The sequence below is a fragment of the Lutra lutra genome, chromosome 16, assembly GCF_902655055.1.
Source record: "Lutra lutra chromosome 16, mLutLut1.2, whole genome shotgun sequence".
Classification (NCBI taxonomy): Eukaryota; Metazoa; Chordata; class Mammalia; order Carnivora; family Mustelidae; genus Lutra; species Lutra lutra.
The window spans coordinates 47,862,509-47,890,404 of record NC_062293.1 but is presented as its reverse complement, the minus strand read 5'-3'; the positions used below and the strand labels follow the sequence as shown (position 1 = coordinate 47,890,404).

Here is a 27,896-nt window from a genome sequence, read left to right as displayed (position 1 = left end):
CATTTTCCTCCAGTCTAGAACATAAGTTCCATGAGGATAGGAATCTTTGTTTCATTCATTGATACATTTCAAACACCTAGAACGGTGCCTGGTGTGTATAGTAAGTGATCAATAAATGTTTTTTTAAGAAGAGAGAAGGCAGGTGACTCATACATGGTCACACAGCAAGCCTGGGATGGAACTAGGACTGGACAGGAGGTCTCCAACTGTTTCCCTTTCAATCTCCCTTCTGTTCCCTCTCTTCATCCCACCTGACAGACATTTCCCAACACTGGTTCCAACAGGGTCTAATGTTGGACAATGGACTGTACAAGACCCTGTCCTCATGGCTGCTCAGACCCAGCTAGTCCTGCAGATAAAAACCAACCAACCAAACAAAAAACCACCCAGAAGAGAAAACAGGTCAGTGGTTGCAGCCAAGGGCTGGAGTGGGAAAAGGGGTTGACAAATTTGTGGGAGCAAAGTTTCTGGTGTTATGGGACTATTTATACCCTGCCCTCATGGTGGTGGTTAGTCAACTGTATACATTTGTGGGGCTGAACAGAACTATCCATTAAAACGGGTGAATTTCACTATATCTAAATTAGGCATTACAATCTTTTTTTCTACCCAGAGTATCCTAACCCCAATTCCTTTTGAACTCCCTAATTTGTCAGTCAGGGAATCTTCCTCTCTGACTCTTGACTGCGTGTTTGCAGTCCTGGAAAGCATTGAGCACAGGGGCAGAGGCGAAGTTGAGTCTGCTCACGTGGATGCCCACTCGCGCCCCCTCCCCCAGTTCAGAAGGCTCTATCCCAGCGGCCTCCCCGGGCACTGTCCCTCTGGGCCTGGGGCAGGTCCACATGTCCACGTGCCGAGCGGGCAGGAACCGGCAGTGGGGGCTCCAGGCCAGCCCGCTAGCGCCTACTGGGACGGGGGCGGGTCGGGAAGGCCGGACGGTGCGGGGACAGCACCCACCAAAGTAGAAGCCCTCGTGCAGGTACTTGGGGTTGAAGAAGACTCCCCTGGCGTGGGCGTTGACGTCGGCGCCCGCCGCAATGAGCAGCGCGGTGATGTCTCCCTGCCGCCGCTCGATGGCGATGTTCAGTGCCGTCTGCCCTGCGACCCGAGTGGGGAGGGAGGAAGGGGGGCGCTCAGTGGCTGGGCCCTGGGGGACAGACCCTCTCTGGCCCCCGAACTCCCTGCCAAGTCACAGCAAAATACTAGCTGCCTTCCTGCTCCAGGCTGCGGTGAGACTTCAGTGCTACCATACTGGGAGTCGCAAGGGCTGGGGGACTTGGGCGGGGCCGGGCGGGTGGGGGGCAATCGAGACTGCATAAGCCAGGTTAGAACTTTATCCTAAGTGCTGTGGGAAGTCACAAGTCATTGAAGCAGGCAAGGGACACGACCAGAGTTTTGAGTTTTGCACATGTGTATTTTCGGATCACTCTGGATGCAAAATTGGAGGATGCATTAGAAGGAGCCCAGACTTGGCAGGAACCGCCACTTTAGTGGAGAAAGAGATGATGAGGGCCAGAGACCCATGGGAGAAAGTCCTCAGAATGGCCTGTGGGGGCTGAGAAAGAAGGAATGACTGGCCTAGGAGCTGGGAGAGTGGTGCCACAATGACTGAGGAACAGAACCGGAGAAAGCAGCAGGAAGGGGCTGAAGGGACATTAACCCAGCTGGTGGAGTCTGTGGACTCTCCAGATGGAAGGCTCTGAAAGGCTGGGGGAGGGGATAGCTCTAGGAATGTCCCACCAGAAACAGCATTTTCCAAAGAGCTGCCACCATTCCATATACAAAAATAAATTCCTGGGTGGATTAAAGAAGTAGGAGTTTAAACAAAAAACAAAAACCAAAAATTCATTGATAACTAATCTTTTCATAAGGAAGAACTTCTTAAGCAAAATCCAAAAATGCAGAAACAACCACAAAGAAAAAACTAACACTACCACAAAGAAAAAAAAACTAACAAAGAAAAAAATGTAAGGTTTCTGTAATTCAAAAGACATCGTAAAGAAAGTTAAAAGGCAAGTGATAGGCTGGGGAAAATATCTGAGACATAAATAAAGAGACAGTAGGTTTTTTAAAGTTCCTAATATATTAAGACCACTTACAAATCAACAGACAAACAACTTAAAAGAAAACTGAGAAAAAATTAACAAACACCTCACAGAGAAGAAAATACACATCGCCAAAAAAGAAAGTGAAACATGATTGGAATCACTGATAATTGAGAAAATGAAGTTAGAATCTAGCAAGTTAACACTTTTCTACTTTTCACTGACTAGATTGGCAAAACAAAACAAAAAACAAAGCGGAACCAACCAAACAAAAAAGATACCTTTGCATACCTTTATTTATTTATTTATTTACTTTCTCAAAGTTTTCCTTGACTCTATCTTCCAAACCCTCCTGTTGGCTACTTTATTTCTGATGCCATATTTTCTTTCATTTTATTTGAATGTTTTACAATGAAACTCTATTCATGTGTTATTTATGTAATTAAAAATAATTATGTTGAATCGCAATGATGGATATAAAATCATTCATTATATTCATCTCAAATGCATGTTTAAAATTTTTAATAATAATTTTTAGTTGAATACATCGCTTTAAAAAAGGCAAATTTCTGAAGGCCTTTAACAAAATGTTAAAAATAATATTTTAAAAGTTGCTTTTGGATCCTCTTAGCAGCATAGGAAGGAAATATTAGCCCCTGACAGATGGAGGAACGAGACTCAGAAAGGCAAAGTAACGTGCCCAAAGTGAGGAAAAATGACTCCCACTCCCCATGGTGCTATAGCCCCTCAGCCCCCAGTGGCGGGGAGCACCCACCCAGACATTGGAGAGAAGGTATGAGCAGATACCATCAGAGGGAAGAATGGGGAGTTGGTTTCTGAGAAGACAGAAATAAATGGCGCCTCCCACCATGCAGAGAGAATGTTCACAGCCCCCAACAAGGCCTCCAGCAAAAGACAAAGTCATGAAAGAAGGAAGTGATAAGGGAAGGCTAAGAAAGAAATAAGGAATTGCAGCCAGGACAGCAACACCTTAATAGTAACCTTCATTTATTCACTCATTCAAAAACATTTATTAAGGACCTCTTATATGAGACCCCAAGGGGCCAGGGAATTCACTATGGGCAAGACAGACTCCATCCCTGGCCTCAAGGGGAACATGCTTCTAGAAAGAGGTGTAAGTGTCTATATACTGACAAGAAGAAAGAAGGGGACAGAAAGGGACTGAAAAGGGGAAAGAATCAAGACAGGCAAGCTTGAGGTACTGACCTAAAACTCCTTGGCTAAGGACTAGTATCAGCTCCCTAGTGACAGGCTGAGAACATTATACACAGCTCATCTAGTTTCTCTCTTTGCTTTGGCTACCAGGGAGCTCAGCGTGCAGTTCAGCACTCAGCTGTAGCCATCTTCCCTGGATACCCTCTCTTCCAATGAACGGTGTTAGTTTTCACAATCCTTTACTTTTTCTTGAATATGGCAAAAATGCTTGTGAACATCTGGAGTATAAATAAATAAATAAATAAATAAAAATTTTAAAATGACTTTTTCCCATGAGAGAAGTTGAGGGCCCAAGCTAGACCATCCCCTGCAAAGAGCAATGTTCAGCACCCCTTGGCATGTCAGCAAGATAGCACCTGGTCATTCCTGAGCTCATCATATTTGCACCTTATTAGAGATGAACAAGATGTTTACTGAGTCCAAAAACTCCAGTGAGGGCATACCTTACTGATTATTCACAACAGATTTGCTGGGCAGGGAAACATTATCCCAAATCCCAAATTTGGTCTTCTACCCCTTTCTAGTTCACTTAACAGAGAAGCCACAAAATTGAGACCCAAATGGGGCAGTAGTGATAATGATGATGGTGAGACTGACAGTGACCATGTGTGGGCCTCGCCCAGCTATCTGACAGCATGTCTGGCCTGCTTCCCATTGCCCTGATAGGCCAAACTCGTTCCCATCTCGGGCTTCAGCCCTTGCTCTGCTCCGAGTCTTCCTCATCATGCCAGCCTCAGGTCAAATGTTCCCTCCCTGCTGACCCATTCTAAAGTTGCCCATACCCAGTCACTTCAGATCATTTTCCTAGCATTTTCCATCTAAAATTACTTTATTTAAAGCAGTGGCCTACATCTGTCTTGTTCATCACTGCACCCCGGTGCTAAAAACAAGGCCTACCTGGCATGTGGTGAGCACTCGAATCTCTCTACAGAACCAAGGATGGAGGCGGGGAGGGCCTGCTTCCTACTTTGGGTCCACAGTGACAGTGGGGGGCTCCGCATGGCTTGGTTCCCACCCCACCCCCTGTCCACATGGCACCTCCCACAGGTAGCATACCTTCGTAGGCCTCCTCTGTGTATGCAGCATTGATGAACCTGTCCAGGATGTCGTTCTCCTCCGCGAAAGCCAGCAGGATCCGCACAATCTCCTTAGTGTTGGGGTTGATGTTTAACAAGGCCTTCATCAGGCAGGTCTTCCCTGTGTCAGAGGCTGTCAGCTTGTGCATGAGGAAGTCTGCAGGCAGGGTCATGGGTGAGCCGCGGGAGGGGCCCCGGCTCCCCCTAGGCCTCCCAGCCCTGAGCAGGGGAGGCCAGGGTGTGGGGGCTGCAGCCTCAGATCTTGAGACACCCATGCCATGCCCTCCACTGGCCTCCTGGAGACTGTGCTACCTGCTCCCCACCTCCCTCTCCAACTTTTGCCCCCTTGAGGCCCCCAAAAGCCTTATGTGAGGTCTTTAGCTCCCTGCCTTCTGCACCTGCTACCTTGGAGGGGACAATCTCACCCACTGCATGCCTTCCCACTGTCCACCTCAGTGCTGACACCCAAAATCTCCAGCCTGCCACCTCCTGGCAGCCCACAAATAAAGCTTATCACCTCCCTCTAACGAGCTATTCCCCAGTCCCCCAGACAACATGGGCCCCACCAGCCAGCAAGTCGCCAAAGGCGCCTACCCAGGAATCCTCCCTTTCTCTCACTCCCTTTGTCCTTGGTTCCAGACAGTTCCCCTGCTGAGGAGCTGGTCACCTTCCCCCAGGTCTGCTGCTGTGATCCCAGCATTGCCTGAATAGTGCCCTTCTCCAGTTTTACCCCTGCCCTCCATGCAGTAGCCAGACATGACCTTCACCTGTCTAAGCCCTTCTGTGGCTCCCCATTGCCCTCAGAGTCAGGTTCAAAGTCCCCAGCCCAACATTCTGGGCTCCTCACATGCCCCCCTCATGGGTTGTTGTGGGGAAAGTTGGACAGCAGGAGCCAAGCTGAGCCCCCAGCCCCACACTCTCTCTGCTAGAGCCAGGCACTGACCAGCCACGTCCAGGCCACGACGCCGTTTGCAAAATTCCTGCAGCTCCCCCAGCAGCTCCAGCAGCTCCTCCACACAGCCCTCTGACACGGCTGCAAAGATGCGCTGCTTCAGCCGCTTCTTCCTCCGCCTCTGCTCTTCCTTGGCCAGGTTTGCACTGAGGCCAGAAAGTATCTCCAATTCACCACATGGGTGCCACCAACCTCCTCTCCCTCTCCTCCTGCCAGGGCCGCTGTGCCTGCGCAGAGCTGCACCACAGCTGGGTCCATGGCCCCAGACACCACAGCCGCAGCTCCACAGCCAGTCACCAGGCCCCAGACGTCTTCCACCAGTGCCCCGGGCCCCTGGCATCCGTGTTGCCCCATGCAGGCTTCCCTCCAAATCCAAATGCAATCACAGTTTTCCAAACTATATATTTGGATACACATAGCAAAGATGACTAGAAAGGACAATTAATAGTGATTATCTTAAAAAGTGTGAGATGAAAGGAAGGAAAATCCCACTTTCATCTTTGGCAGTGTTTGAATTTTTAAACTCTGTCTCTCCCTGCCCCCACACTCCAAAGAGACAGCCATGGCAATTCGTATTTTTTTGTTTGTATGTGTTCTTGCAAAATGCACATGGTGCTTCATGGTTTGGGCACATGTATTTTTAATTTACTTGTATGGGATTGTGTTACAGTTCTCACTCTGCTGCAGACTGTTGTCTGAATATTTTATAATGAATGGGTAATACTTCTTATAGTTTATAAAATGTAATACTCCCCCCACAAAAGAAAATTCCTACATGCCACAGCCATGGGCCCAGACATTTGTCCCAGCCCCGGGAATGGAGGCTTCTTTCTCTTCCCTGGGTTGTGATGCCCGTGCCTCTGTCACCCACCTGGTGGACACAGTGGGCGGAAGGGAATGGCCAGACTTACCTGGGGCTGTTGGGATTGGATGGGGTCTCTGTCACATCGTCCTGAGGAGACTGTGGTGAGTCCATGTCATCACAGTTCCCAGAGAGGCTGTCGGGGAGTGGGGAAGGAAGAGAGAGAGACAAGTTTAAAAGAAAGAGACAACCAGGCCTGGCCATTAGGCCCCAGGTGAGTCACTGCCCATCCTAGAGTGGAGGGCTGGACTGAAGTAGGGGCTGGCAAGGGGGCCAGTACTTACCACTGCCGGATGTTGGAATCCATAGGCTTGGAGAAGACGGGGGGAGAGGTCTTGGAGACGGTGGGGTTGGGATCGAACCCTTCTATCTCCAGGAAGAAGTGTGCACTGTGGGGACACCCAAGCAAGGCCATTAAAGCGGGACAGGGACTGTCCACCCACATGCCCTCCACCCTGAGAGTGACCTGCCACACAGCACACTCACTCTTGGCTGGCTCCACACTAGGCTCCATCCCTCATGGCTTTGCTCAAGCCGCGCAGCTGCCCTCTCAGATGGGTACCATCCCAATCATCCACGCTTGACAGGTGGGCATGTGGAGGCTCTGAGGTCAAGCTACTTGCCCAAGCTCACACAGCAAGCAGGTGGCAGAGCTGGGTCTGGGTGACTCTTGTCACTAAAAATACTGGGAGATGAGCCCAGGGGTCTCTGCTGGGATGGCCTAGCATCTGAGGGGGACTTTCTTGTCTGCAGCTTCCTCCAGGTGCGAGGACTCACCAGAGGTGGGGGACATGATAACAAGAGCTATAATTCCCAAACATTTCCCGCAATAGCCCCTCTGGCCTCAGGTCTGAAGAAGAGCTCTTCCAGGGGGCAGTCCCTAGTTGCTGACATCGACAAAGGCCTTTCCTGGCTGCCAGGGCATATTCAACCCCCTTTGATCATCTCTTGTACAGTTGTATCAGCATGGAAAACAGACCTAGAGCTAAGAGGGCATGTAAAAGTTCAGGGGACAAGACTAAGAACCCTCGTCAAGAAGGAAAACTCAGGAGACCACTTTGGACAGTGGACATGAGGAGAAGTAGAGGGGCAAATGAAGGGCACACTTTCTCCCAGGGCTGGAAGAGAGATGTGGGCCCAGGGCCTGTGACCTGACTAAGCCCCAGGGAAGGGGACAAACTCACTGGCCGCTCAGAGGTGAGACACAAGTCCAAGATATGACTCCCGAGCCAGACACCCACAAACAGACACGCATGCTCACAGAACCCACAATCACACACTCAGGGACAAGCCTTCCCATGACAACCAGGATGATGAGCACCAGGACAAGGGTCAGTTGCTGCGATACCTCCCACCCTGTGGCTGCTGCCACGTACCTGCTGGCTCTGTGACCTGGCCTGGGAGAGTGGCCTCCTGACCAGCTGCTCTTTCTCCTAAATGCCTTTGCTGCCTGTTTCCTTCCCACACTCAGGAGGATCGACATGCTCCCTTCCTTTCTCATAGGACCACAGAAGAGCTCCCAAAGTACAGTTCCAGCCATGTCAAGTTCAGAAGGGTAGCAGGGAAAGGATTGTGGCCCCATTCTATAAATGAGGGAACTAAGGCCCAGGATGGAGCAGCAGATCACCATGGATATCCTTTGACTCCAAAGATAGAAGCCACGTTGGTCAGAGAACTGACTCGTGATTCCAGGCTCACAGTTTATACCATTATCCATGCTGCTCTCCTCTCAGCCCTCTGGATCTTCTTCTAGCCAAACTGGTTGTAGGGATTAGCTGAAATTGGACACTGCCCAACATAGCCACTTCCCCGGATGGGCAGGCATGAGCGAGTCCTGGGTATTCCAGGGTTTTCTAGGGTCTTCTGGGACTTTCCCAGGCAAGACCCAGGGCTCCCTCTCCTGTCCTCCAAAAACAGACAAGACTGGAAGGCTCAGAACCAATCCAGAACTGGGGGATAATTGGGGTGGGGAGGCAGCACTGACTGGCACATTGGCCCTCACCCTCCTGTCTTCTGCCCATCAAGAGGAACTTTCTGACCTGAACTAAAATCAAATCCTTCTTCCAAAAGAGAATTACACCCCTGACTGGGAGCCCAAAACCTGGGTTCTAGTCTGGCTTTGCCTCTGCCTCTGTCTCCTGTGTGACCCGAGGATGGAGAGTGGTTGGGCCAGATGATCCTGGACTCTGCAGCCAGGACTGCTCTAAATCATCCACAAATGGACTGTGTAGCTAAAGTGGGCATCAGAGGTCATCCAGTCGGATCACCACTCCCAGCATCCCTGAAATGCCCCAGAAATGCCACCCTAAAGCTATTCTTACTTGTCTAGTCTCCTTGGTAGTACATCTACTTGACAAATATTTATTGAGCACCTACCGTATGCCCCGCACTGTTCTAGGAGATGGGGATTAGACGGTGCAAATGAGCAAATGAGCTCATTTGCAAATGAGCAAAAATCCATTTGAAGAGCTATTGTTCCGGTGAACTGGTCAGAACTGGTCCCAAGGATTGGACCAGGGACCAGTGCATAGCACAATGAGGTCATTGCTTTCCCTACTCCAGACAACACACCAACCTTCAACTGTAAGATCCTCAATTGGAGGAAATACACTTGCAGTGTCCTTAATTCTCCAGAACCCAATACTTGTTCTGACACTTGGAAGACTTAACTGAACAGGGGAGCAGAATATGGATAGATAATGTGTGAAAGGAAGGGAAAATGGCTCGTCAGATAGATGGACAGATAAGTTGGATGGATGAATAAGATGGTTAGAAGGCTGGATGGATGCATGAACGGCTGAGGAATGAGTAGTTGGGCAGATTGGCGGATAGATACAGAGGTAGGTGGAATGAACCAATAGATAGACAGACCAGTATAAACCTCAGGTGACTCCTATTGGGCTCTATGTTGCCCAAAGCTCTCATCTTTTTCTCAGTCTTTCCCAAGAAGTTGGGGAAGGATCCTTTGCCTTTCCTCCAACTCCTCTCCTTCTCAAGTTCTCCTCCCAGAGTCCATAGGGGGCCCCCAGGGTGGACCAAAAACCAAATCATGGCAGCATCTACCTATTCCAGGCCTGGAAACCAAAGGGACAGAGGGAGTGGAGGAAATGTATCCTCATATCACCATGAAGTGTCTTCATTTGTGCTGAGGGACTGTGCTGAGCCCCCAGGACACTTACTCATCAGCTCACCCACTCTGTCTCTCGTTGTCTCACCTGCTCTTGCACCGACCCACCTATTTACTAAAAAAAATACTAATATGCTCCGTGTAGGAAATGTGGGAAACAGGGAAGGAAGAGATGACCCTTCCAGGAACCTTGTCCTCAGAGACAAGGGAAAATCCCCAGAAGCAGGGAGAGCAGGTAGAAGAAAAGCTTCTACGGAAGAAGGTGAGGACTATGTCAGAGGAAGTCTTCAGTGGCTAGAAAGGAGAGTGGTGAAAGTCAGACTGGAAAGATCCCTGACCACGAACAAGGACCCAATTCCTGGGACAAGGAGCTGTAGACCATGACAGTCCATCCCACACACGCCCTAATTGCCACTGCACATGCCACATCTCACCTGCCACGGTGACAGATGGTGATGTCTTGGCCATGTGACAGCCTGGCTTCTAACCTGCAGCAGATGCTGTTCGTTTATTCCTACCTTTGATCCAGACCAAAGGACACCTCACAGGTGTTGTTAACTTATGTGAGCACACAGCTCTCCACCATCTCTCCTTCATTTCTGTCCCTTTGAAGATGGTGAACTATCCCTGAGCATCCCCGGGGCTGGGAAGGAGGGGCTGTGTGACCAACTACTTTGTGCCAAAAATTGTCCAAGTGCTCTGATCCCCAAAAGGCCAGCTCCTCCATAACCTTCATCAGCCCATGTCTACCTCAGGGCATTTGCCTTGCTCAGGATTCAGGAAAGAGGCCACAGTGGCAGCTGCTCATGAGAAATAGCATGATGGCTCAGGAAAAGCTCCGGGTCCAAAAATCTCTCTGTACTTAGACTTCTTGGTATCTTCAATCCTGCCATTAGTACAGATTTCCTTACTGGTCAGACTGGCCTTCTTTATTTACATTGAATTTTTTCTTTTCCTTTCTTTTCCTATCTAGGCTGAGTCCTATACTCAGTTTTGAGGGAGATGCTCAAACCTTCAGGGAGAAGTAGGCACTTGAGGGCCCACAAGGAGCCCTTGGGTAGAAGGTGCTACTGCTTCATGAGATGAAGTTCACATCTCACACCCAGGCCATTGGCTGTGTGAGGCCATAGGTAGAGCTGAGTATGAGGCTAAGTTCATGAGCAGGGATAGGCTCAGAAAAGGCAGCTTGACTGTGGGAAGATCCTGGGATTTTCCTGAAGTCATGTTCACCACCTTTCCCTGAGGTCCAAACCTCCCCTAGGAATGGGAGAAGGCAGGGAAAGGGAAAGAGAGGCAGGGGGGTGGTGTTTGGTGGCTTGGATCTGGAATCTCTGCCCTTACCTAGACAACTAAGGCTGCCCCCATAGCCCCAGGTCTGCCCAGTTTTCTCTCCTGCACTCCAGGATGGAGCCTCCACGTGAACATCCCTCGGGCACTTCTCAGACAACATTCACACCTGAACCTGGCTTGTCTCTCCTCATCTTGCTCCTTCTCCTCTGATGTGCTCATGTCAGAGATGGCCCCATCAACTCTCCCATCAAATGAAGGGATGTCTCTTGGTTTGCCTTGTCCCTCCCTTCTCATAGTTGATCCTGCAGACCCCATGATCCTGATAAATTTCTGACCTGACCCCCTCTTCCTCATCCCTGATCACCCAGGTTCAGACCTTACCAGCTATCACTCAAGCTTCCCAAGAGCCTCCTTGTCATCTTCCTGCTCCCAGTCTCCCCTCTAATCCATCATCCACATAGATCACCCAGACTATCCTTTCCAAAATGCAAATCTCACCATGCCCTCTATCTCACATAAAATCCCTCTGTGGCTCCTGACTGCCCTTGGGTTTGTCCAAACTCTTTAACCAACCCCCCAGACCCAGCCCCCATGGGACTCATGTTCTCCAAGATTCCACCACCCACCCAGCACTTCAGTTACACATTTCCTCACTGGTCCCTGCCCCAAGCCTCCATCTGGGGATGCCATTGCCCTTCCTCTCCACCTGCCATCATCCATGTTAAACCAACTCATCCAGGAAGTGCCCTGAGACGGCCCACAGTCTTCTCAGATCCCTTCTCATATCCTTCTCAGATCCCATCTCAGAAGTTGGGACACATCTCACATTCTTCTGGGTGCCCTTCTCACCAGACTGTGAGCAGGGATGGCTATTCTTTCTCTCTGTGTCTCAGTATCCCCAGCCTGAGCCCTGGTGCACAGAAAACTTCAGTAATTATTACTCAAAAACAACAGACAGAAGGGAAATCACCATTCTCCCCTCTGGCCCAAGCAGGGTGCTGGGGCTGGGGCCAGAGGAGGCAGGGCAAACAAGCTAAATCACATCCGGGGCCCAGCAGGGTCCAGTGAAGACACAGCTTGTGGTGAGGAGGGGCATTTGGGCTGGAAGGGGTTGGGCGACTGCCACGGAAGCAGCTCAGGTGCCAGGGATGACCCTGGAGAAACACTCCCGTGCTTTGCTTCCTCCACATCCCCAGCTGGGAAGTAGTCGTAACCATCCCAGTCCTATTCAGTTCCCAGGGGCCCCTTGGAGTGACAATAACAACGACAGTGATGAAGATGAAGCTCCAAGTAACAAAAACACCATCAGCACGTGTGTGCAGGATGCCAACTGCCTGCCGACAACCCCAGCAAAACCATCACCCTATGAGGAGATGCCTTTGCTTCTTGCCCATTACACAGGTGGTGTTTAATAGCTTGAACACCCTGGCTGGGCACCCAATGGATGGGAAAGCAGTTGGTGTATGTGAAAAAAGCATTCATTTGGGGATCCAGGTTGCCTGGAATGTCCATGCCTCTTTCTGCTCCTTGTCTCACGGATGGCTCCAGGGATCCCTTGCCTCCCCGAGAAGCCCTCTTGAATATTACTGCCTCAGCACTTCTGATCCCTTCAAGGAGGCCTCCCTGATTATTCCCATTGTACTGGCTTCCCTAGCTCAGCCCCTGAACATGTAGGGCTGTTTCCTATTTATACCTAGCTGGATACCAGGTCACCCCAGATGAGACAGAGTCGTGTCGACCCCAGGAAAGAGCTGCCTGAGGGTGGGCATCAGAATCCCTCTTGTGCCCCTACAACACAGTGCCCAAGCCTGCCCGTCCTACCTCTTCTTGGTGGGGGTGATCTCTGCTGGCCTCTTCTCCTGCAGGACGGCAGGGTTCCCACTGGGGACAGCAGCTCTTCTGCCCATGAGGGGCACCATCTCCTTGGGGTGGGCATTCATGGCTGGAACAAAATCGTAGCACAGGTGCTTAGGTTGAATGGACATGGGGGAGCTTTAGGGGGCTTCAGATGCCCATGTGGCACCTGGTGGTCCCTACTCATACCCCCAGGACAAGGAGCTCACTCTCTATCCTCCAAGCCTGCCAACTTCCCTGCAATTCTTCCTGTTCCCTACTCCAGCACCTCTGCCCTTGTGCATCCTAGGAGAGCCCAACAGAGTTTCCAGGCAGAGACCACCATGCCCTTAGCTTCTCTCAAGACATCATCTCCACCCACAATCTTCAGGAGGACTCCTAAGAATTAGCTCTGCTTTTTCCATTTCCCCATCAGATGTTGTGTTCAGTGATATCCTCAACAGAACAGGACTACCTTCTCCTTTGTCCTAGACTCTCTGCTCCTAGTAATACAGCTTCAGGCCTCTTCGGTGCTTTGGATTTCTTACTACCCTGGTGGTCTCTGCAGCTGACACACTCATTATCTTTATCTTATCCCCAAGAGCTGAGTGCTACTAGCCTTGTGGCTATCTGTCTGTTAGATTCCCTTCTCACCTGAAGTGAGCAGCTGAGCTCCCTCCCCAGAGGCAGGCAAGGCAGCCCCTCAGATGTGCTCAGTACAGGCTGGACCCCATGCTGGGCTCAGAAGGATGTGCTGGGGAGAAGGACTGACGTGTCTTTTGAGAACTCTAAGGGGACCTTAGAGGTTTCTGTGTAGAGGAAGGATAATCTAGGGCAGAGGGGATAGCCTGAGCAAAGACCACGCGTCAAGAAAGATAGCAAGTGGCAAGGAGCTGGTGTGGCTGCAGAGCGCGGGGAGTTCTGGAGACCACTGGCGTGAGAGGCTCCAAAAGCAGGTGGGGCCATGTTGTGAGAGCCTGAAACACCAGTGAGGAGTTGTAGCTGGTCCCAAGGGCAGCGGGCATGGGAGGGTTTACACAGGAGACAGACATGCAGACTATGAAGGATGAAGGAGACTAGCACATGGAGCTAGGTGCAAGCTAGCTAGCAGAAGGCTACTGTGGGGGCAGTATATGGCAGCACCCATGGAGAAGGGTAGGCTGGCCATATAGGATAAGATGGACAGGACAAAGGGTTAGTGGATAAGAGGTAACTCTGCAATCAACAGGGGGCCATCCTCAGCTTGAGCAGCCCTCAGTGAACACCCTCAGGGTCATGGAGATAGGAGCAAGGGACAGATTTCCTCTAAGAAGAGCCTAGCTAGGTGGGGTAGAGCTGGGGACACTGGTAATCCTGGCCCAGATAGGAAAGCTTCCTGGAAAAAGTATCCAGAGCTGTTCATTATCAGATGGCAATGAGGTTTGGAAATGGGACAGCTGCCCTCCCCAAAGTAAGCAGCCCTGGGAGAGGAGGAGTTATCCAGGGGAAGGCTTTGGCCTTGGAGTGCAGGGAACTTGAGGCCAGAGAGATGAAGTATCCTACCGAGAAAGAATCATGAGCATGTAGGTCCCTGACTGTCTCCATAGTCACAGGATGAGGATGGGTGGGCTTTAACTCCTTCCTCAGCCAGGAGTGGTCTATGGACAGATAGGGCTAAAAGGCCAAGCTAAACCAAGACTGAGGCAGGGAGTTGGGGGAGGGTAGGATGGAGGGCATGTCTCTTACCCTGGGCCTCTGTTTTCCCTTCTGATGAATGAGCTGAAAGGACCCCAGGACCCTAGAGCGCTCACCCATGACATCCGGCTGTTCCATCCTCCCAGCACTGGGCCCATGAGTTGGGGCAGCCCTGGGAAGCTGGGGCAGGAGAGGGTCAAGAAAACTCTGGGCTGGAGCTATAATTAGTGGTGATAATTAGCTCCCTGAGTCACCCCATAAACTCTGGATTCTCACCTGTGGGACTCTCTCACTGCCTTGCCCTCCCTCCCTGGGTTTGGCCTTTCTCACTGGAGAAGGGCTCCCAAGCCATGATACTGACTGAACGGCCTTTCCCGGGAGACAGGCCAAGCCTGGGGCCCACAGGGAGCCCCTGCAGCTGCGGGCTTAGCCCCTGTGAGGTGCCTGGGCCTTGTCTCTCTCAAGCTCTGGGCTACCTCATCTCATCCTGAACGCCCCCCCATCACTTTCCTGCACTGGAGAGCCACATCCTGGGGCCCACTAGTGGTGACAAGAGCCTCACCTTTGCCCCTAGGTGGTTGTGAGCCCTTCCCCCTCCCAAGATCTCCAAACCTCAGGGAAGTTTCTTGGGTCCATCAGAACCTGAGCTCTGCACTTACTCCCCGGGCCAAGAGCTCACACCTCACTTTGTTTCTCCTGCTAGAGATACAAGCTTCTTCCCAACCCCTCCCGCAAGGCCTATCAGCAAAGGGCAGATGTGACCTAAAGGACCCCTTTAGTGAGAACACTGGGTTCTCACTCTAGGGTCCCCTAGGACCTTGGAGAGTGCTGGCTGCCATGTGTGGTGAGGACTCACCTGGTGAGGTCTGGGTGGTGGTGGCTGCCTTTGCTCTGAGATCACCGCATGTCCTGGGCCCAGGGACCCCCAGAGGGACTGTGGCTGAGGCGGCGGGAGGCTCTCATCCTAGGCAGAGAGAGGGTTGAAATGAGGCGTCAGAGGCAGAACTGGCTGGGCCACCTGCCCTAGGCGTCAAGCAGGCCACACCCACCAGCCATAGCTGCAGCGCCTGCCCACCCACATGCCCTGCCTGAGTCACCCCACACCCACACAGCAGCCCAGCCTAGGAGAAGGCAGGGAAGGCAACAGGTGCCAAGGCCAAAGTTTTGGTCCCAACTCTTTTCTCTCTTGTAGTTGATGCTTCCCATCACGGGCCTCAGTTTCCCCAACTGGGAAATGGGAATTACAACTACTTTCTAAGGATGCTGTGAAGAGTCAAAGAGATCATGCTGGTGGGAGAGCCTAATGAATGGTCAAGTGCTCTGCCCTAAGCCCTGGGAGGAAAGGCCACAGCTGAGCACTGGCTTGGTCGATCCCAGGGTAGCCAGTACCAAAACTTGGTATCTGTCCTTCAAAGTCTAGGATCAGATCCTTTTAGAGACAAAGGAAGTCCCCATTCAAAGACTACCACCAGGGGCACCTGGGTGGCTCAGTTGGATCCTGGAGTCCCAGAATCAAGTCCCACATCAGGCTCTCTGCTGAGCAGGAATTCTGCTTATCCCTCTGGCCCTGCCCGCCCCCGAACCCCCACCCCATGTTCTCTCGCTCTCTCCCTCTTTCATTCTCTCTCTCTCTCAAATAAATAAGTAAAATCTTTAAAAACAAAACACCACTTACCACCAGAAATTATTTACTTCAGACCTTGGTGTCAAACAACCTCACCCCTCTCTGGCTCTATGATCTTGAGCAAGTCATTTCTGCCATTTCCTGTCTGTGAAATGTGCATAATAAATCCACTTTGCAGGGACACCTGGGTGGCTCAGTCAGTGAAGCGTCTGCCTTTGGCTCAGGTCGTGATCCCAGCGTCCTGGGATTAAGTCCCACATCAGAGTCCCTGCTCAGTGAAGAGCCTGCTCCCTCTGCCTGCCACTCCCCCCACTTGTACTCTCTCTCTCTCTCTCCCTGACAAATAAAAATCTTAAAAAAAAAACCCAAAACAACCTTAAATAAATCAATCAATCTGCCTTGCAGAATTATTTTAGAAAACACATAGAAAGGACTTCAACAAGACCCAGAGGACAGAAAGAACTCAATAAACAGCAACAGTCATTAATTCTGACTGGTTTTGTCATCCTGGTCCCTTCCCCCAGCAACCACCTGGGCCACCTGCCTCCAGGCCAGATGTTGGGGAAGATTCTACACCCTTCTTCCTCAAGCAGGCCAAGGCTGTGAAGGGGGCGGAGCGAGGCTGGGGCAGCCCTGACTGTCTCTTGTTACTCAGGAATCACACACCTGTCCCCTTGGGCAGACAGGATTGGGAGGGAGCAGGAAGTCTTGCTGACAGGGAGGGCGCCCATGACTGATGCAGCAGGGATTTCCCCAGCTGCCCTCCGGGGACCAGTCCCTCCATCCCTCATCACCACAACCTTCCAGCCTGGGCAGAGGCAGGCGGCAGACTCAGTCTTCTGACCATAGGGCAGCAGGACCTATGGCCAGTAAGGGACAGGAAACCTGGCTTCAGGCACAACAAATGTGGGCTGCTTTGGTGGTTTTACATCAAGGGGTCCTGAAGTTCCCACAAACATTGCCTGAAACTCCATCATGATAGCTTGACCTTGGATCAATCATAGCCTTCCTTCTAATACTCAATTAATTTCTCCTCTGAATCAGCCCCCTTGTCCCTCTTAGCTTTACTTCTCGTGGCCTCAGAACCCTAGGGACACGGCTGTTGTCAAATTTCAGCATTTACATTTTGCCTGGTGTTGACACTTTTTCTCAGAGGCCAGGCTGGAACCTCTCTAAAAGACCCCTGTCCCCACCCAAAGTCCCACACTGTGCCCAGCAGGGAGTTTGCTGTTTGTGGGATCAGGGACCAGATCGCAGCAGTCAGAACCACTACCCACCCCCTACCCTGCTCCTACCCAAATACAAGGAAACAGCAACTCCTGCCCCTTGAGCAGCCTACATTCAATCCCATTTAATGCAACACATCGTGAGATCCCACAGTAGGATACAAGGCAGGCAAGCAAGGACCAGCCTAGGATTTAGTACTAGAGAAAGTGGTCTCCACCCTCAAGAAACTGTGGGCCACACAGGACACAGGCTCAGGCAAGAACCATAACCCCACTCAGCAAGTTGTAAGGACAAAAAGGGCTTGGGTCACTGAGGAGGAAGGAAATCTGGCCCATGGGGCAGTGGGGGATGGGCTCAGGGAAGGGAGAGCATTTGGGCTACACTGGAAATGAGGGAGGACCTTGTACACGGGGAGAGCAGCAGGAGCAGAACTGGGAGGCAAAAGATCCTGGCACATTCAAGGAACGATGATGAGCTTGGGTGAATAATGCACAGCCTCGGTGGAGTGTCAGACAGGAGCTGTGAGTCGGGCCACAAGCCACTGAGTCAGCTCTGACCCTTTCATCACAGGAGGCTGCACCCGTCCAGCTTTATGGGGTGCAGGGCCCTGTTGAAGATGCTCTTACCCATGTGGTCAGGGAGGGAAGTGCCCCAGCTCAACCAAGTCAGCACCTCAAACCAAAGGCAGCATTTTGGTCAGCGGACCCCCTGCCTGCACTGGCCAAGGCTGCAGATGAACTTGATCCCCACCCTGTGTTTGGGGCCCACATGGCACAGAGGCAGGAGTGTGGAGCCAGGAGTCCGGCCTCCTCCTGCCTAGCCTGGAGCCCCATAGAAGCCAGCATTGCCCGCTCAGCCCTGGCCACCACATGGGTGACTTCTAGTGCTTGGTCGCAGCTGCACCAGTGCCTGGGCACCCAGGAGGACAGACCAACTGGCCTCCAGAGGCCAGCTCCTCTTTCCTTGGAGCAGCCATGGGCCCTGCTGTGCCCACCCTTCCTCCGTGACCTCAGCTCCTTCTGTGACCGTGCAGGAAACAGGAATTTAAATTAAAAGACAACAGTGGCAGGAGGAACCATCCAAATGGGCTGTGTGTGGGAAGCAAAATGCCAAGGGCAGATGCAGCCTGGGGCCTGGAAGGGATGTGGCAGTGAGAGGGAAAGGGCAGCTTCTACACTTTCTTGCCCCAAGCCTACTTCCAGAGGCCCAAATTTTAGGCAGCCCCTAGACATCTGCCAGCATACCCTACATGGCCCCCATCTCACCAGACCATCTGCCCTGGACTATAAAACACCCCCAAAGTACATACTAGACAGGAGTCAAGTATACCCTTACCTCCTCCCCACACCTCCCAGGCCTTGCAGATATCAGACCCTGGTGGCAGGTGCACAAGCTCTCCCTTCAAGAAGGAGGAGTAAGAGAAGTGGTCTCCATGGGATGAGTGCATGCAGGGATGGGCCAATGCCTTGACCTGCCCTAGAAAAGACTCCACATAGTGCAGTGAACAAGGAGGGAGGCCTGGGAGCCAGGCAGATCTCCATCAACACTCTCAGGCCTGAGCAGATCCCCCAGACTGTGGTCAAGAGAGGCTGTCTATATCCTGGCAGGTCCACAGCTCACCCCGGGCTAAGAGAGCTGAGCAGCCTCCTAACTTGGGATTCTGGTTTGTGGCTCCTCCTGCCTCCACGTGTTGGAGGGAAGGACATGGGGACAAAGGGAGCTAAAGAGACAGTGACAGATACAAAAGAGCAAAGAATGGGCTAATTGCATGTGTGTCCTTCTTTAAAGAACCTGGGTTTACACAAAAGGTTATGTTCATTCATTTTAGAAAAGAACAACCACAAGATTCCTTCCAGCTCGGGTTAAGTTTGAAAGTTGATCTAATCTGCAGAAACTTGCAAATATCTGACATCTACATGACATCTTCTAGGAAGGCCTCCAGGAAGAGAGGGGTCCCAGGCCCACAACAGGAAGCAAAAAGCCCTCATGTCTCTGCTCCCCAGGGAGGGACTGGAATGCCCCAGCCCATTCTATTCTCTGCCAGATAGCCTGGTGCCACAGTTAAGTTCCAGGCTTTGGAGTCAGACTCAGGCAATGCTGTTTACTGGCTGTGTAATCTTACTAACTGTCCCAGCCTCAATAGCAACACACACACACACACACACACACACACACACACACACACACACACACGCACACACACACACACACATCATAGCCAACTAGCTATGGCACAAAGTTCACACTGGATGTGATATTTATTTATTTATTTATTTGTTTATTTATTTATTTATTTGATGAGTGACAGGATGCATGGAGGTGGAAGTAGGACCACTGCGGGGGAGTAGGACTACAGTTGCTACAAATGGAAGACCATGAAAAAATTCTTGCCACATGCTTTTAAGACAGGTGCTGTACTTTCATCTGGACAGCAAAAGAGTTCTATTTTGGGGGCCATGATGTATCACACAGAACAAGGAAGTCACTCTGGCAAAACCTGATTCTGGCAGAGCTGGAAATAGGGCCAGCCTTCCCCCACCTTCTCTGAGGAATAAATGACATCCCCCCAAGCCCACTCTGCTTTGGAGGAGGTATTAAACACAACACAGAGAACAGCCGCAGCAGTTTACATCAAAGGACATGTTTTGTTTTGTTCCAAGAGGTGTTTTCCTGGGCCTCACTTACATTCACTCCTAGTCATATAAAATAAAACAATGGCATCACATATGTCCACACAAGATTCATCATTCATGATACCTAACAAAGTCAGTAAAAATATGAGAGCAAAATAATTTCCTGGTGGAAGACTCCCTTGGGGACAGTGAGGCTGGATAACTAGCTCTCCCCATGCACCCAACAATGCTTCCCGTAGCTTGTGCAGAGCAGGTGAGGAAAGGGCCTGGGCAGGCACAGGCCAAGCCAGGCTGCTGAGAGGGCCCTGTTGTTCCCTCCACAGTGAGATATTCTGAGGCCCAACAGTGTTAGGAGTACCCTAGAGGGGTCCCTCACTTTTCCCCTCAAGCAACAGGATCCTTGAAGACCTCAGCATCTTCTGGCTTGAGGGACCCTGCAAAGTGTCTCAGATGAACTTCCTCTGGCTGAGCAGGAGGCCTTTCTCTTGTACTTGCATCTCTTAAAAGGGGAACCAGGGCAAAGTTCTTCCAGTTTCTTCCTGAAACTAAAGGTAAAACATCATTACTGCCTTGGATGCAGCACGCAGAAATAAACACTTATTTGTTGGCCTTACCAACTTGTAGTTCTCTTAAAGGAGACCCAGACATTTTGGTCCTTCCTGAGACACAGGGATAGCTGCCATTTCCTCTTCCCTTGCCTGCTTAAGGAGCCTCTTCCACTCTGGAAAATCCTAAATCCTCTTACTTCCCCTCACCCTGACTTGCAGGGACCTCATCAGAGTCTATTGCTTGCCTTTCCCAGTCTCCATCTCCTCCCTGACCACATGGGTGGGAGGACAGATCTCCATAGAGCAACACTGGGGCCTGCCCCATGGTGGCTCCACATCAGGTCAGCTGTAGGCTGATGAACCAGCCAGAGAATCAGGATCTGGGGACCAGGACCCACCAGAGCATAGCATATTGAGAACAATGCCAAAGAAAACATGGTGACATTAGGTCTTAAATGGGGCTCTACTGTGTGCACAGGGAGCTCCTAAAGAGAATCCAGTTGTCACTCCCTAGCCCCCTCCAGCTTCCCAGCCACCTAGGCAAACTGACAACCAAGAGGGAAAGCTGTACATGTTCCCCTCCCAAAGCCAAACCCTCTGGTTGGCCACCCTGGGTCTAATCTCTCTAGAAAACCAGCCTCGATTATACCTTCTATACCTCCTACCCTCAGGCCGTAATTCAGGTTCCTCTGCTGGTGTCTAACACTGACCACATGTCAAAGGCATCAGGAATATGGGAAGCTAGGCCCATCAGGACCACTCCAGCCAAATTCTCCAGGTCTTGGTGTTTACCCCAGGCCTGCAGGCTGATGTTGGCCTGCTCCCAAGCATCACCTGCTAAATAAGAACCCAGGCATTGAAGCAGGACTTCATGGGGTTATAGGCCAGGTCTCACTGAGACACAATCTTCTGGCTGGCTCAGCGTTGGGAACATGCAGCCTCAGAGACTGCTTGGCCCAGCTCTAGCTCAAAAGCCCTGAAAGGAGGCACAGGGCTCTCCATGCCCACTTCCCACAGTCCTGATGCCAAGACTCTCTCAAGTGTTCTCCCCAGCTCAGCTATTAACTGCTTTCTTCCCTGGCCTTCCTCTCATGTATTCCTTTGCCCCTTCCCAATCATATACACTTTGTAGGTAGGAGAGTTCCTTGTTATCTGAGTTGTATGACTATTCATTACTAAAGTATACACTGCTACAAAGTTGTACAAAAAAGAAAATTCCTCAGGAAATATTCACTAATTAATTATAAATGTGAAATCAGGGAACCTCTAATCATCTCCTACCCCAATCCAAATAACAAGACTGTGTATATCCCTGCTACTTGAACAATATCTTTGTTAATACACAGTGAATGTGCAATGTTATAAACAGCCAACAATGTCATGCAAACACAATGCAAGTTAACCACAAAGTACAACAGCAAATCTTTAAAAGATGGGAGGTTTCCTGAAGTCAATAAGATTGATATTGGAAGACTGCTCAAATTATAGGCAAAATCATCTTTGAATGGCTCTGTGGTAAAGTTAGATCAATAACAATTGTAGAGATAATAAGAACTATGGCATGACACAGGAAGTGCTTCTAATGAAACTAGTGGAAAAATTACAGGGTTGCAGAAAGCTCTTGATAAAAAAGATTTCTGCTTCTAGCCCTGATGGAGTATGTAGTGCTGAGCTACCCACACTATTGTAAACAACCATAAAGCAGGAAAAAATATTTGCAGTAAATGTTTTCAGGCATAGGATACAGACTGGAAACTGCAGTTGCTGAGAAAAAGTGAAATCCACAAACTGAGCCCCATGATTTCCCTGATGGTTTGCATAGGGACAATTTCTATGACTGTGGTGTAGTGAGCTGGAGTCTAAGCAGAGCATGGCAGTACCTCTGAACTAAGGAAGAAGAGATTGGGGTTTTGGACAGCTGAAACAGCTAGAATCTGTGAAACAGGGCACAGAAGAAGAGGAAAAAGAGAGATGTGATGGTGGAGGTCTAGAAGTCTCTGGGCTGGGGGCTGGAGAGTACTTGTACAATGGGAGACTGCATAAGACCTACCAGACAGTGGCCACTACAGGGCTGATAGTGGGATAGAAACACTGGAAGCTGAGCAGTACTGAGTGGGGAGACCTCCTTAATACCTTTTTTCTACTCTGAGGATCAAGTTAAAACACAGAAATGCCCTACTTATTCTACATGCCCTAGAGTAAGGTCTACCCAAGACCCACCCTAACAAAGCCTAAAACCAAGTCCTGGCAAGAACTTCAGTGGAAACAGTTTGGAGGTTGAGCCCCACAAATTTGATGGAATTGGAAAATACCTTGGCATTTCACAGATCTATCATTATAAAGTTTAAAACTAAGCCTACACAAGTTCAGGGTGATTCGCTCAATAATTGAATTGCCAACTAAAACAAAAATTCAATCCAGGGGTGCCTGGGTGGCTCAGTGGGTTAAAGCTTCTGCCTTCAGCTCAGGTTGTGGTCCCAGGGTCCTGGGATCGAGCCCCACATCGGGCTCTCTGCTGGACAGGGAGCCTGCTTCCCTTCCTCGCTCTCTGCCTACTGTGATCTCTCTCTCTCTGTCAAATAAATAATCTTGAAAAAAAAATTCAATCCAGGGTCTCTAAAACATATTATCCACAATGCCCAGTACACAATTAAAAGTTACTAGACATGCAAAGAGACAGGGAAATGTGACTCACAGTAAGGAGGGAGAAAAAACAGTCAATGGAAACTGTCCCCAAGATGGCCCAGAATTGGACTTAGTTAGCAGAGAATTTAAATTAACTATTATTAATATGTAAAAAAAACAACAACAACAAAAAAAAAAGGAAATAGGATCTTGATGACAGACCAGCTAGAGAATCTTAGGAAAGAAATGAAAACTGTAAAAAAAAAAAAAAAAAGGAAACTCAAAAATCAAATAGCATAATACTTGAAATATAATAGTTACTGGATGAGTTTAACCATAGTTTGGAGATGGCTGAGGATAGGATCAGTGAACTTGAAGACAGAACAATAAAATTTTCAAATTTGAGAAACAGAAAAAAAATCAAGGAAAAATAAAGCCTCAGAAACCTGTGGACAATATCAAACGATCTAAAATACATGTAGGGATGGGGCACCTGGGTGGCTCAGTGGGTTAAGCCTCTGCCTTCAGCTCAGGTCATGGTCTCAGGGTCCTGGGACTGAGCCCTGCATCAGGCTCTCTGCCTACCTCTCTGCCTACTTGTGATCTCTCTCTCTGTGTCAAATAAATAAATAAAATCTTAAAAAAATAAAATACATGTAGGGGCACCTGGGTGGCTCAGACAGTTGAGCATCCGACTCTTGATTTCAGCTCATGTCATGATCTTGAGGTCCTGGGATAGAGTCCTGTGTCAGGCTCTGCACTCAGCAGGGAGTCTGCTTGAGGTTCTCTTTCTCTTGCTCCTTTTGTTCCTCCCCCTGCTCTCTCCTTCCCTCTCTCTTTCTCTCTCAAATAAAGTTAAATAAAATAAATAAAATAAAATATATGTTATTGGAGTTCCCCCCAAAGTAGATAGGGACAATGAAGCAAAATATATGTAGAAACTCTGATGTACAGATCCAAGAATTGCAGGCGAATCTTAAACAGGATAAACCAAAAAAAAAAAAAAAAAAAAAAAAAAAAAAAAAAAAAAAAAAAAAGCACGTTTTACTCCAACTGCTGAAAACCTACGATGAAGAGAATATTTTGAAAGCAGCCAAAAAGAAAAAGACAAATTTCAGGGGCACCTGGGTGGCTCAGTGAGTTAAAGCCTCTGCCTTCAGCTCAGGTCATGATCCCAGGGTCCTGGGATCGAGCCCCACATGGGGCTCTCTGCTCAGCAGGGAGCCTGCTTCCCCCCTCTCTCTCTGTCTGCCTCTCTGCCTACTTGTGATCTCTCTCTGTCAAATAAATAAATAAAATCTTTAAAAAAAAAAAAAGAAAAGAAAAAGACAAATTACATACAGGAATGCAAATAATGAGCAACTTTTCACCAGAAACAATGGAGGCCAGAGACAGTGGAGAAAAAGTTAGTGTTGGAAATTTTTTTTAAAAAGAGGAAAAAAAAATCTGTTAACCCAGAATTCTGTATCTAGTGAAAATATCCTTCAAACATGAGAATGAAATTCACATTTTCAAGTAAGCAAAAGCTGATATCAAATTAATTGACAGGGATAGAAATTAGACAAGTAGTTACCTGGGATGGGGAGGTCGAAACTGATTACAAAGAGGCATTAGGGTACTTCCTGGCATGATGGAAATGTTCTATATCTTCAGGGGGGTGGTGGTTCCCTGAGTAGATATTTCCTGAAACTTACCAAACTATACATTTAAAATGCATGCATTTTACTGTATGTAAATTATATATCAATAAAGTTCATTTTAAGTTTTTAAAATAAAAAAAGAGTCTATGAAGCAATATCAAATATGAAAGATGCAGTGTCATTCTATCAGGCAAGCTGATCTGAAAATAGTGCCCTTTCTCCCACCCTACCAAAAAGAACCCCAAACAGTCAACATCTGGTTCATTCTTTGTTCAAGAATTAGCAACACCAGCAAAATGGTAAAGTAGGTAGTTCCCAAAACCTAGATCACCACAAAAATATCAAAAAACAAACAAACAAACAAAAAACAGAAACTTTGGAACCAATATTGTCAGAACTCTGGGAAACAGTCCACGGTTTATAGCAAACAAGAAAATCGTGAATCAATTAAAAAAATCAACAAGGAAATGGTTGGGAACTAAAACTATAGAACTCTTACAAAAAAAATAGGGAAAATCTTCAAGACATTGGATTTGACAATAATTTCTTACGTATTACACCAAAAGAATAGGCAATAAAAGGAAAGAATAGATAAACTGGGCTTCATCAAAATAAAAACTTTTATATCAAAGGACAACTCAGAGAATAGAAGAAAACACTGGCAGATGGTATACCTGACAAAGGATTAATATCCAGAATGTATAAAGAACTTCTATAACTCAACAACAACAAAACAAATTTTTAAATGGGCAGATTGCTTGAATAGGCATTTCTCCAAAAAATACCTATAGTGACAAATGAGCATTTGGAAAGATATTCAAAATAATTAGTCATTAGGGAAATGCAAATCAAAACCACAAAAAGATACAACTGCACATCCATTAGGATGGCTACAACCACCACCACCACAACAAAAACCCACGAAACAGCAAGTGTTGGTGAGGATGTGGAACCCTCATGTTTTGCTGATGGGAATGTACAGAAATGCAGCCACTTTAGAAAACATTCTGGCAGTTCCTTAAAAAAGTTAAACACAGAATTACCACAGGATCCTGCAGTTTCATTTCTATCCAAAGAACTGAAGCATCTGACTCTTGATTTCAGCTCAGGTCTTGACCTCAGAGTCATGAGACTGAGCCCCACACCAATACTGGGTGTGGAGTCTGCTTAAGATTCTCTCTCTCATACTTGTTAGGTTTAAAAGTGTGGTCTGGGAATCTTCATGTTCCTACATTTCAGCAATAAACTGTAAGCCATATTTTTGTACAGAATAGACTAAAAAAATTCATGAGAAGCCTGAAAAAAAAAAAAAAGATTTTCTCTCTTCATCTGCCCCACACCCCCTTTCTGCCTCTCTATAAATAAATAAATAAATTAATTAATTAGTAAAACACCTGAAAGCCAGCAGTCAAACAGAATTATGTCCACCAATGGTCACAGCATTATTCACAATAGCCAAAAAGTGGACACAATCCTGATGTTGATTGAAAAGATGAATGCATAAAAATGTGGTATATAAAAAAAAAATGTGGTATATTTTATCTAATATATATATATTTTTTTCCTCTTTTTATATTTTTTCTTTATCGGCTTTCTTTTTTTTAAATAGTTTCTTTTTTTTTTCTCGTTTGAACCCCTTTTTATCCCCTTTCTCCCCCCTCACAATGTGGGATCTCTTCTGATTTGGCTAAAGCATATTTTCCTGGGGTTGTTGCCACCCTTTTAGTATTTTACTTGCTCCTTCATAAATTCTTATCTGGACAAAATGACAAGGCGGAAAAATTCACAACAAAAAAAAGAACAAGAGGCAGTACCAAAGATTAGGGACCTAATCAATACAGACATTGGTAATATGTCAGATCTAGAGTTCAGAATGACGATTCTCAAGGTTCTAGCCGGGCTTGAAAAAGGCATGGAAGATATTAAAGCAACCCTCTCGGGAGATATAAAAGCCCTTTCTGGAGAAATAAAAGAACTAAAATCGAACCAAGTTGAAATCAAAAAAGCTATTAATGAGGTGCAATCAAAAATGGAGGCTCTCACTGATAGGATAAATGAGGCAGAAGAAAGAATTAGCGATATAGAAGACCAAATGACAGAGAATAAAGAAGCTGAGCAAAAGAGGGACAAACAGCTACTGGACCACGAGGGGAGAATTCGAGAGATAAGTGACACCATAAGACGAAACAACATTAGAATAATTGGGATTCCAGAAGAAGAGGAAACAGAGAGAGGAGCAGAAGGTATATTGGAGAGAATTATTGGAGAGAATTTCCCCAATATGGCAAAGGGAACAAGCATCAAAATTCAAGAGGTTCAGAGAACCCCCCTCAAAATCAATAAGAATAGGTCCACACCCCGTCACCTAATAGTAAAATTGACAAGTCTTAGTGACAAAGAAAAGATCCTGAAAGCAGCCCGGGAAAAGAAGTCTGTAACGTACAATGGTAAAAATATTAGATTGGCAGCAGACTTATCCACAGAGACCTGGCAGGCCAGAAATAGCTGGCATGATATATTCAGAGTACTAAATGAGAAAAACATGCAGCCAAGAATACTATATCCAGCTAGGCTATCATTGAAAATAGACGGAGAGATTAAAAGCTTCCAGGACAAACAAAAACTGAAAGAATTTGCAAATACCAAACCACCTCTACAGGAAATATTGAAAGGGGTCCTCTAAGCAAAGAGAGACCCTAAAAGTAGTAGATCAGAAAGAAACAGAGACAATATACAATAACAGTCACCTTACAGGCAATACAATGGCACTAAATTCATATCTCTCAATATTTACCCTGAATGTGAATGGGCTAAATGCCCCAATCAAAAGACACAGGGTATCAGAATGGATAAAAAAACAAAAACCATCTATATGTTGCCTACAAGAAACTCATCTTAAACCCGAAGACACCTCCAGGTTTAAAGTGAGGGGGTGGAAAAGAATTTACCATGCTAATGGACATCAGAAGAAAGCAGGAGTGGCAATCCTTATATCAGATCAATTAGATTTTAAGCCAAAGACTATAATAAGAGATGAGGAAGGACACTATATCATACTCAAAGGAACTGTCCAACAAGAAGATCTAACAATTTTAAATATCTATGCCCCTAACGTGGGAGCAACCAACTATATAAACCAATTAATAACAAAATCAAAGAAACACATCGACAAGAATACAATCATAGTAGGGGATTTTAACACTCCCCTCACTGAAATGGACAGATCATCCAAGCAAAAGATCAACAAGGAAATCAAGGCCTTAAATGACACACTGGACCAGATGGACATCACAGATATATTCAGAACATTTCATCCCAAAGCAACAGAATACACATTCTTCTCTAGTGCACATGGAACATTCTCCAGAATAGATCACATTCTTGGTCCTAAATCAAGTCTCAACCGGTATCAAAAGATTGGGATCATTCCCTGCATATTTTCAGACCACAATGCTCTAAAGCTAGAACTCAATCACAAGAGGAAATTTGGAAAGAACCCAAATA

At 48.0% G+C, this 27,896-nt stretch overlaps 3 protein-coding genes across 13 annotated transcripts in view; 1 reads left to right on the top strand and 2 right to left on the bottom strand.

Moving 5' to 3' along the window:
* TRPV3 (transient receptor potential cation channel subfamily V member 3) overlaps positions 1 to 15,847 on the bottom strand; it is a 33,884-nt gene extending 18,037 nt beyond the window's left edge. For all 4 annotated transcript variants that reach the window (XM_047706694.1, XM_047706692.1, XM_047706693.1 and 1 more), the window contains exons 1-8: positions 15,771 to 15,847; positions 14,952 to 15,059; positions 12,410 to 12,530; positions 6,456 to 6,560; positions 6,221 to 6,307; positions 5,301 to 5,455; positions 4,338 to 4,514; positions 958 to 1,098 (exon numbers count right to left, since the gene is read on the bottom strand). In XM_047706694.1, coding sequence (XP_047562650.1) covers positions 958 to 1,098; positions 4,338 to 4,514; positions 5,301 to 5,455; positions 6,221 to 6,307; positions 6,456 to 6,560; positions 12,410 to 12,528 — 784 coding nt within the window. In that variant the 5' untranslated portion in view covers positions 12,529 to 12,530; positions 14,952 to 15,059; positions 15,771 to 15,847. The remainder of the gene's footprint in view (positions 1 to 957; positions 1,099 to 4,337; positions 4,515 to 5,300; positions 5,456 to 6,220; positions 6,308 to 6,455; positions 6,561 to 12,409; positions 12,531 to 14,951; positions 15,060 to 15,770) is intronic.
* The window catches only part of LOC125086968 (ATP-sensitive inward rectifier potassium channel 12-like), an 874,374-nt gene that overhangs the window by 414,603 nt on the left and 431,875 nt on the right, over positions 1 to 27,896 (top strand). The window lies entirely within an intron of this gene.
* The window catches only part of TRPV1 (transient receptor potential cation channel subfamily V member 1), a 51,396-nt gene continuing 42,703 nt past the window's right edge, over positions 19,204 to 27,896 (bottom strand). For all 6 annotated transcript variants that reach the window (XM_047706687.1, XM_047706685.1, XM_047706688.1 and 3 more), the window contains one exon: positions 19,204 to 20,124. In XM_047706687.1, coding sequence (XP_047562643.1) covers positions 19,964 to 20,124 — 161 coding nt within the window. In that variant the 3' untranslated portion in view covers positions 19,204 to 19,963. The remainder of the gene's footprint in view (positions 20,125 to 27,896) is intronic.